The sequence below is a fragment of the Montipora foliosa genome, chromosome 9 (genome assembly GCF_036669935.1).
Source record: "Montipora foliosa isolate CH-2021 chromosome 9, ASM3666993v2, whole genome shotgun sequence".
Lineage (NCBI taxonomy): Eukaryota > Metazoa > Cnidaria > Anthozoa > Scleractinia > Acroporidae > Montipora > Montipora foliosa.
In genome coordinates this window covers 18,276,359-18,286,358 of record NC_090877.1, presented here as the reverse complement: position 1 = coordinate 18,286,358, position 10,000 = coordinate 18,276,359, and the positions used below count along the sequence as shown (strand labels likewise).

The 10,000-nt window shown below is 40.7% G+C and overlaps 2 protein-coding genes across 3 annotated transcripts; one reads left to right on the top strand and one right to left on the bottom strand.

Annotated features, from left to right (window-relative positions):
• Nucleotides 1–2,617: 2,617 nt before the first annotated feature.
• LOC137971535 (uncharacterized) lies at nt 2,618–4,285 on the top strand. Its single transcript, XM_068818349.1, has 5 exons — nt 2,618–2,637; nt 2,733–2,915; nt 3,006–3,204; nt 3,356–3,455; nt 4,221–4,285. The coding sequence occupies exons 1-5, from the start codon at nt 2,618–2,620 to the stop codon at nt 4,283–4,285; spliced, it is 567 nt and encodes a 188-aa protein (XP_068674450.1).
• A 523-nt stretch (nt 4,286–4,808) lies between these two features.
• Nucleotides 4,809–6,873, bottom strand: LOC137972112 (uncharacterized). Of its 2 annotated transcripts, XR_011117033.1 has the most exons (3): nt 6,577–6,693; nt 6,034–6,117; nt 4,809–5,289 (listed from the first exon to the last, which is right to left on the bottom strand). XR_011117033.1 is itself a non-coding variant. In XM_068818940.1 (2 exons), exons 1-2 carry the CDS (start codon nt 6,801–6,803, stop codon nt 6,314–6,316), a joined length of 408 nt encoding a protein of 135 aa, XP_068675041.1. In that variant the 5' UTR covers nt 6,804–6,873; the 3' UTR covers nt 6,146–6,313. The 2 variants fall into 2 exon arrangements, 1 of the variants encoding a protein (XP_068675041.1); XM_068818940.1 differs by lacking the exons at nt 4,809–5,289; nt 6,034–6,117 and adding an exon at nt 6,146–6,494 and having other exon boundaries at nt 6,577–6,873.
• Between the last annotated feature and the right edge of the window lie 3,127 nt (nt 6,874–10,000).

Genomic DNA, 10,000 nt, shown 5'->3' with positions numbered 1-10,000 from the left:
GCGCAAAACATCACTGACGCTATCAGCACGGGCGGAAACGGGGGAATGTGATGGAATAACGGCGTGTTTTGCAATGAGCTAATTAATTATGCAGTGAGAATAGTACCATATCCTCACTGCATACTCATTACCTCATCGCATAAGATTAAGTTATGGGAAGAGTCCGCTCCTGCCCTCGCCACCACGACAACAACTCATAAATTGGCAAACAACACGGGTACCAAACGTTTCCAACATGACTCTCCTTTAATTCTCTCCATTACTCAAATTCCTCTTAATAACCATAATTCTAAACGGTACTCCAAAAAAAAAAAAAAAAAAGAAACGTAACTGCTCGATGTTAGCCAGGTCCGTTGAAGCAACGACCATACTCGGCGAAGGAAGGGGGCCAACGAAAGGGGAGGTCCCCTGCCTTATACTACACACGGGGATATCACCGGAAAGAGGAGCAAGAGCACTAACTTTGGAATAAAATGAAACAGGACCCTATAAAGAAAAGGGAGAAATTTGATAAACGAAAAACGCGGAAATAAGACAAAAGCAGGGGAACCACCCCTTCGTTGACCCCGAGCTCCGAACTAGGTCTGAAATTGAGACACAAAGCAGGCCCCCCCAAGGTCAACGAAGAAAGTGAGTGACATAGGGTGAAAAATAAAACGTTAAACAAACTAAGGCGAGAACAAAAATTTATTGTAAACTGAGGCATAAGAGACTATTGTCCAACACGACCGCGACCAAACTGTCGCCCCGCTGGTGGGGCACGGCACGCCCGAGCGATATGTCCCCAACTTAAGCACCTGAAGGACTGAACCTGGGCACGGCCAGGGTAGGGGGCTGGCCTGCGCATTGCAGAACCAGGACGAACAGGCATGGGAGGTGGAGGTGCCTTTCCGACTCTCTTCAAAATCGCGTTAGCGCCTTTGGCCACCTTTGCTCGCACGGGATCCCCCAACAATCCCAGAAAAAGACGCTGAAGCTGTTGGTCATCCACAAAATCCGACCTGGTCTTTGTCTCATCCAAAACGGCAGCGTACTCATCGGCTTTTTGGTGGTTCTCGTTTCTGGCCAAACGCAACAACGACTGTAAGAGCTCAACCGCCTCATACTTGTCAAACATCGCTGCTGGTCGATTTATATAAACGACGAAGCGCAGCCAAGGCTGACTCAGAACTGTCTGGAGTCCTAAGGCGTTCCAAGGAAATGATCTTTTCCTCTAATACTCTAATGCGATCGGCAGCCTATCATGAAAAAAAAACGCACTTGAGGCTATTGTCTTCACCAGCGACATGCCCCGACGTTCTCCAAAAATAATTAACCAAAAAAGTCACTAGCTGGTGGCATACCAAACATTCCCCACCGAAGGAGCATAATAAAACAAACAGTGCAAGAAAACGATAACATCCTACGTCATAATATCGCCGTAACCCGCGGCAAAGCGCAACACTGAAAAAAGCGCAACCATACAAATGAAGCTATACATAGACCGCGCAAAACTGTCTCAACTGGCGGAAATCCTTAAGTTATAAGTACACTGATTGCAACGTCTACCGAGGATATGCCTTCGCCAGTAAAAACGAGCGGTATACCAAACAAACAAACGCTCCATAAAACTCTTCACTGGTGGAATACCGATTTGAACTGAACGCAATACTGCCCTTACGAGTGGAAATCCATAAATCATGTGCAATTTGTAAGATCTATGCCACGAGCTGCCTTCGCCAGTTTAGAAAATCTAGCGTTGCACCAAATTACGAATATTGTACCAAACCCCTTCACTGGTGGAATACCAAATTAGAACACACGCAAAACTGACTTCACCAGTGGAAACCCATAATATCTAAGCACACACATGTCCTAAATACCATCGCCAAAAAGAAACAAGCGGGCTGCTCCACACTAAATTGTAACGCCGGAGACATGGCACAAACAAGGCTTTTCTTACTCTGTCCGGCACTAGACCCGTCCCACATGAATCACGCCAGAAACTGAGGATTTCCTTAAATACTAAAATAAACAGATACCAAGGCGAAACCCAATATACCGAGGAAAAAATTTGGAACTAGGGAAAACGAGGGACAGTAAGCAGGTAGACAAGAACGCACGAGGCGGTAACATTCCTTGTGAAAAAGTTCAACAAAGCGCGGACAATAAATGGGCACGTGCTGACAGAATGTTTGTATCGCGCACCAAAACAACACCAAAATCCGTATAAAAATTACTGTTGAGGAAGATTTTGTGCCAGCTCTGCGACTTGCTGCGCTCCAGCAGGAGCCGGAGGGTCAGGAAGAGCATTAAGTTGATCCGCCATGGAAACGGCGGGCTGGTGGTGGTTGACTAAGCGGAAGGTTTATCGCAAAAGACGACTGTCTTTGTGGAGTACAGGAGGAAAAGACCACGCTCCAAGCGGAGAGACCAAATTTAAACTCGAAATGGCGCAAAGCATCACTAGAGACATTTAGCACCACGTTTTTCGTTATTACGGCTGACGTGAGACTGCAGTTTGAGGTTTGACGTTTGCCGTTTGAGGTTTAAGCCTCAATGTACTTTAGCAAAGGGTCGTTCCGTCAAGTCAAAACGGGAAGAAACGCAAGGAATTTTGGGTTATAAACACTTCAAAATGGCGGCTGCAGGTGCCAGGTAACGTCTGAACACTTACAACTTATGCCACAACAATTATGGTCGCTTTCAGAATTTAACACTGTTTTCAAGTTCCAATGTGATTTACCTCTTAGACACGATTTTAATGACATTCTTGAGGTGATGGTCTATGAAGACAGCAGTGATGACTCTAGTAGTAGTAGCGACGGTGACGACTTAGATTTGCTTCTCGTCGATACAATGTTCCCTTCAACCGTTAAGTTGGACTTTCCACGGATAAAGCTGATCGACCTTAGTGATGCACGGTGTGAAGCCATGTTTAGGAAAGTATTAAGCTTTTGTGCATGGCTGTTCCTTTATTTTATGCACGGATACTGGGGTCCTGAATGGTATTATGTCATCCACAGGTTTCAAAAAGAAGACATGGAACGCCTGCTACATGCATTGGAATTACCAGCATATTATGAATGTGTACAAAGAACCAAGTGTACAGGAATGGAAGCCCTCATGATTCTACTGAGAAGACTTGTGTACCCCAATCGATGGTGCGACCTTGTTCCAGTGTTCGGAAGGGATGAACCTCAACTCAGTCTTATTTTCAACAAAGTAATGAAGCAATGAAACAATAAAACAATACTATAGTCACACTCGAAGTCAAAATTCAAGCAACCCTGTGCAAATGTAATGACTGGTGGCAGAGTTAACTTGTGTAATTGCCAAAACATGTAATGATTGTTTTTTTATTTCTCTATGGTAGGTGATGGATGATATCTATGAGCGGTTCAATCATTTGCTCACGTCATTAGACCTAGTTTGGCTAGATCCAGAGTTGTTCTCTCAGGCAGTTGAAGCAAAAGGTGCCCCCTTATACCAGTGCTGGGGGTTTATAGATGGGACACCAAGGCCTATTGCACGCCCTATAAGAAATCAGAGAATTATGTTCAGTGGACACAAGAGAACACATTGTTTAAAATTTCAGGTGTATGGATTGTTTTTGGTTTGAGCCCCGTTAGACCATCGTATACACCTCAGTTATATCTAGGTGATTGCCATTGTCCTTGTTGTCTGGATAATCTTGTGTCCCATAAGCATTTTTCCCGTGCATGGTTATCTTAAATAACCTGAACACATGGTTTGAGGAAACGAAGGCGACCAGAGAGTTACAGAATATGGAAACCAGCCCTAAGAGGCAACAATTTGATGCAGGAAAAGGGTAGCCAGGTCCCTTTTTTTCTCAGAGGAAAAGTTGATATATTTTAAGTGTTGAGCCCCTTACTGTAAAGTATCTGCAGCAGAGTACGTGAAACTTGTTATTAAGAACAGAGTGTTTTTATCTATGTAGGGGTTGGAGGTACTTCCAATGACAGGGTTGTGCGAGACGCTTTTCTGGGAAGGGGGGAGACTTTCTTGGAGTTGACAAAGCATTGTATAGGGGTTATTGGACTTTTTATCAACCTTTTGGTCTGGTTGTGGCCTAAAGAACGTTCCTTATTATTTGTCTGCATTTGCATATTACCTTAAAATTTATTATGATTTTGTATGAACATGCCTCCCTTCCCTTTCAAGTTATTAAGATTTAATAAATAGGATGTATTTTAATACAAGTACATGTTCACTTTCAGTCAGTACAAGCACCAAATGGCATTATTGCTCACATGTTTGGCCCCATAGAGGGACGAAGGCATGATGCCTTTATGCTTGGGGTCAGTGGTCTTGCTGATAAGCTTGAAAGACTTCAGACACCGACGGGAGAACCTTATGTCATATATGGTGACCCTGCATATGGACTAACCCGCAACATTCTAGCACCATTTCGTGGAGTCCGATTGACAAATGATGAGCAGTTGTTCAACACTCAAATGAGCAAAGTAAGAACTTGTGTTGAGTGGGGCTTTGGCAAAATATGCCAAAACCTTGCCTTCATGGATTTCAAAAAAAAACCTGAGAGTTTTGCTTCAGCCAGTTGGAAAGTACTATTTAGTTGCTTCTATCTTGGTGAACTGCCACACATGCCTGTATGGGTCCCAAACAAGCACCTACTTTAACCTAGAACCACCATCTCTTGAAAGATATCTTTCAAACCACTAGTCTAGTGGTTTAAAAGATATCTTTCAAGAGATTGTGGTTCTGGCAGTAGTGCATAACCTTCAAACTACAGTGTAAAATACAAAAGATATTTAAGGAAAGAAATAAGTGTATTTTTAATAGAACTATGCTCCGAGCAAATCGAGCAAGGCACATGTAACATCAATAAAACATTCATTTATGGCCCTGGCTATAACTTCTCTGCGTAATTTGAATGTTATAAATGGTTGTGTAAAATCCTAAAAAATGAAAGCTTTTTGTTGTTGTTGTTGTTGTTGTTGTTGTTGTTGTTTTTTTCAATAATGAAGAAAGAGAACCAAGATCAACATGAATGTGAAGAAAACATTTTCTGAAAATCAGCAGCTCAGGTTCAACAACGATCTTTTAAAAGGGACAGCAGAGCCCTTCTTTCTTCAATTTCCAACTCCACTCTAGCTCTTCGTTCCTCTGCTTCTGCAGCATACTTCTCTTTGGCAAATTCAAGTTCCATTCTCCTTACATCAAGCTCCTCCTTTTTAAATTCTGCTTTTTGGGTATATTTATTAGCTAACATCTCCATTACAGACAACTTGCTACAGCGACGCTTGGTCTTCTTTTTTGGACGACCTATATAATTTAATTTTAGCAACGATCAGTGAAAACAAAATATTTTTATGCATAAGTGATGATTATAATTCTGAATACTTGCAGACTCAAAAAGGGAATACTTTCCTTCGTCTGTAATATGTTACAACTTCTTAATTTCAATGTATTTGAGAAGACAATCTTAGTTCTGAATTGGGTGAGATGTGTGTTCAATCATCTACTGTAGATTTTTTCCTGCCAATGGACACCATGTTAGCCACACAAATTAACAGGAGGATATGCTCAGCTGGAAATTGGATAAAGATGTGTTATAGTTCTATGTGATCCTTGGTTTGTTTTACTCTCTTTTGTTTTAAACACTTGATATGCACAAACAAATAAAATAATACTTCAACCAAGGATAAAATTGAACCCCAACATACATTAACCTTACATGACTTACTAGCCCTGGAATGACTAATTGTTTGGCACAGACATGCATCCCAATTGATTAAGGCAGTTTGTTCCTGTGGATTCCTATTTTATAAACCTTTTTGGCTATCTTATAAGTACAAAGGGAGTAACCTTATAGACTTTAACAAAGAACAAAGGCCACAAAGAGTGCCAAGCTAAATGGCCAGTTCAAGTCTTGCATACACTTTACTTAGAAACTCATACATGTAGGTTGTCTTTAGTGCCTGTATGAAAAATTAATGGCTCTGATTTTGCCTTAAACTGATGCAGTCCATTAATCTGTGGAATATTTTAAATTCCTACTTGACATACCTTTTGTAGCTGTGCTCTGATCACTATCACTTCCAGCAGAATCTGAAGTATCAGACTCACTGACTGACTTCTCACTACGGCGCTCTAAAATAAAGGAAATTCATGGATCAGAGGTTGTTACCGGAGTGAGTGGCTTACAAAAATATCAAGGGTTATACATATCCTGCAAGTCCTTTTGCACCTCTTGAGCATGTATCTGAACTTCTTCCATAATAACAGGACTAATACCAACACAGCAACTCTGCTATCTACAAACTAAAATAATCTACTTCTCTAAATATTAACTTGCTAATCTTTCAACAGCTGCTTTTCTCATCTCTTCCCCCTTTTTCCTGTCCTCCTCTTCCTTCTTTTTCTTGTCCTGTTTTTCTTTCTTTTTCAACTCAGCAGTATCTCTCCTAAATGCTAATATATCCTCACAGAGCTGGTTTAGTTCAGTAAACTCCTCCTCTGTGCCTGATCTTTAAGATAAAATAAACATTTCTTATAAGCAAAAACAGAAATCCTCACATGTTGTGAGGTTTAATGACTGTTAATTCCTACCTCTTTAAAGCCTTGGCATTCTCCTCCTTGTACCTATCAAGTATTCTGTCCATTCTCTCTCTGCAACCTCTCCCTTTAAGTTCCACTTGTTTTGCCTCTGTAGAAAACGCCTCGCTAAGTCGCTTGGCTATATCTTCCCATTCTTGTGGTTTCTCAGGCATGTACTGAGCAACCTCTTTGGCCAATGCAAGGTCGTGGCGTGTTTCTGGCCAGCGAAAGGGTGCCATACTGTAGAATTAAAAAGGCCTTATCAGATATAAACTCCTCTTGACGCGTCAGAACTCTTAAAAGTGTGTTTTGAACAGCAAGCTTATTTTCTTAACTTTAACCAGCATTTCACACCATTATACAAATGTGGTTGTCTTTCAATTCACATTATGGCATGATGAACACTTATAACCATTGAATTCTAATTAAGTAACTAAGAACTTCAAAGCAGTAGCCAGCAAAGCAGTACCCATCAGAAGAAAGACATTCATATATGCTACTGTTATGTTTACAATCATTTTCAAGCTACATTCTATCACAGGAACCTGACAAAAATGCTGAAATATCTTATGTGAAATTACACAGCTAAATATTTTCTCCAAGACACAGAAATGGGTACACAAAAATAATAAATAGCGCAAATTTAAATTTTTCAGAGGCCAGTGCCTCGGTTCGCCTCATACTGGCTACGGCCCTGAACTTTTTGAGCTGAATTCACTGTTGCTGGTTAATACTATACACTTTATAATTATGTCTCCACTTCAGAAAAGAAAGTGTTTCTTCAGGGGAAATTCCTTGGATAACCTCAGACACCGATCATACACAACAGTTAGATCACACTAAACAAACAATATCACCGAAAGCAAAATGCCAGAAGAACATGTTTTCACTTGCTGCGGCCGCCATATTGAATTCGTGAACAGCAGTAGCGTTATTTTTCATTCAACAACAATTACATCGGTGGCCGTTCTTTCGCCCTAATTTTCACTTTAACATGTAAAAAAGAACTTACTCTAAGTGATTCGTGTCTTTGTACGTGACATAAATGTAAATATGAGGCTCAAAACTTTGCCGTAAATGATTTACGTGAAAACCTACCTCTTCGCGTTGAAGACACCGGTTCAAAACCGCAGACGTCACTTCAGAGCCATATCACGTGATTTCTTCGCGTTCGCCGTCAGAGGGTTTCGCCGAAAAACCTGGTGCTAAATGTCTCTACTGACGCTATCAGCACGGGCGGAAACGGGGGAATGTGATGGAATAACGGCGTGTTTTGCAATGATCTACTTAATTATGCAGTGAGAATAGTTAGGAAAATGACTTAACCTCAAATTATCCAATCACCGCCCAGGGCTTCTTGTTTTGCAACTTTTCAATTGTATAGACTTCACTGAATAGAGTGTAATGTGAAGTGCTAAGTTTCTACCCCATATGAACCATGTGAGCGTTAGCCCTACTGATGGAAATGGGCCCACACAAGGACAGAGAAAAACTCTGACCAGGGTGGGAATTGAACCCACGACCTTCGGGTTAGATCACCGCTGCTCTACCGACTGAGTTACAAGGTCAGACGGGAGCAGGCAGTGGGAACTAAAGATGTTTAAGTCACGGCAATGAACATGTACAAGTACAATCAAGGATTACGTTTTTGCCGCAAACGTTGGCCGTGTAGCACCATATTTCAACAGACCTAACTGATTGTGAAGTGCTAAGTTTCTTTCCCATATGAACCATGTGAACGTTAGCCCTACTGTATATACATGCAATCAATTTTGACCGTCCCATTCAAGTTGGGCTCTTTATATATTTCCATGACACGTTTACCTGTTTGGATTAAGGATTGGGCTAGGGTTAACGAGTGATTTGAATACGGTACATGTATTTCGGCGAATCTTTTATTATTTTTCTTCGTATACTAATAGACATATGGAGTGTCTTTTACAACGTTTATGAGCTGTGGACCGATGTAAACATAGGACCCATTTATTGGTGTAATACTTGTATCTGTACATACTGGTCATTCACTTCAAGGATTCACCGATTCGTTTACGCATAACACTGAGATGCCAACTTGTGTTTTGTCAGGTTTGTCATCTAGGTGAACGTTTTCTCGCAAGTACATGCATCACAAATGGAGGCCATTTTACTACTGAAGAAAGTGTTCTTCTGTGGTTCCAAGCGTTGAAATGAATGAAAGTTTCTCTGCTATCAAATTTTTGTTTTTCTACGACTGCTATTTTTATTCGTTAAAACTTGCTGCATTTATAGATATCCGCACAGTGACCGTGAAGACTTTAATGAAACCCTGCGAGAAAAATTACAACATTTAGATTCCCACGGCTATGAAGTGTATATTGCAGGCGAGATAAATCAGGATATTTTATCGTTACAGTACAGACAAGATAACCTCGGATTACTTGATCATGCCATTGAATCTAGGATACATGCCAATACTCACTAAGGGCACTAGAATTGCAGACCACAGTGCTACTCTCATAGATCACATCTATACAAATGCCCTCCAAAAAGTTTATATATCTGCCTCGCGGATATTTTTGATCATTTGCCTTGCTTCTGTACTGTGGCAACTAAACTTCCAATGTTTATACTTCTCACTTTGATAAGGAACTACTTGATGCAGATCTGGCAAAAATTGACTTTAACAGTTTAATAAACTCAATAAGGTTAAAGACCTGGCTAAACGGACATACTTTTCCAGTCAATTTTATTTATATAAAGAAGACATTAAAGTGACTTGGAAGTTAATAGGTATATGATTATAAACAGAAAAAAGAAATCTAATATCTCATTACCCAAACTTCTTTACAATAAGTGTTACACTGATAGACAAAGCATATGTGAACAGCTCAACACAAACTTTATAAATGTCGGTCCCTCCGTGACTTTATCTGCCCAATTACCCACTCAAAGCAACTCAGAGCCAACTATAAATATAGCCGCAGAACATTCCCAAATAGTTTCTTTTTCTCCCCTATTCACGAGCACGATGTGCATGACTAACCCTAACCCTAACCCTAAGGCAATTTGGCAGATCGTTAATATAAACTAGGAATAAAAGTGGTCCAAGATTGCTACCCTGTGGGATGCCACAAGAAACCGTCGCAGCATTAGACAACTGGCTAGAAAGGCTACATCTTTGACTTCGGCGGAAAAGAAAAGATTCAAACCAATTAATACTGATTGTGTCAACACCATATATACGGAGCTTCCGTAAGAGAATATTATGATCAATGGTGTCCTTCACTTTTAAAAGCTCTTAGTTAATTAAAATTCCCAGTTGGATGGCATTGGAAGATGAGGCAAAAGTATTATTGTCATCTGCAAAAATTCTAAAGAAAAGTTTTGGAGAGCAGTTAGGAATATCATTGATGTAAATGAGGAACAGCAAAGGCCCAGCGAACTATACCCTGGGGAA

Bases quoted from the DNA above. Each gene is read 5' to 3' on its own strand.
- LOC137971535 (XM_068818349.1), top strand. From the start codon at position 2,618: ATGGCGGCTGCAGGTGCCAG. The intron at 2,638-2,732 runs GTAACGTCTGAA...TTTACCTCTTAG, and splicing joins ATGGCGGCTGCAGGTGCCAG to ACACGATTTTAATGACATTC. The intron at 3,205-3,355 runs GTAATGAAGCAA...TCTCTATGGTAG, and splicing joins TCAGTCTTATTTTCAACAAA to GTGATGGATGATATCTATGA.
- LOC137972112 (XM_068818940.1), bottom strand. From the start codon at position 6,803: ATGGCACCCTTTCGCTGGCCAGAAACACGCCACGACCTTGCATTGGCC. The intron at 6,495-6,576 runs GTAGGAATTAAC...TTTATCTTAAAG, and splicing joins AATGCCAAGGCTTTAAAGAG to ATCAGGCACAGAGGAGGAGT.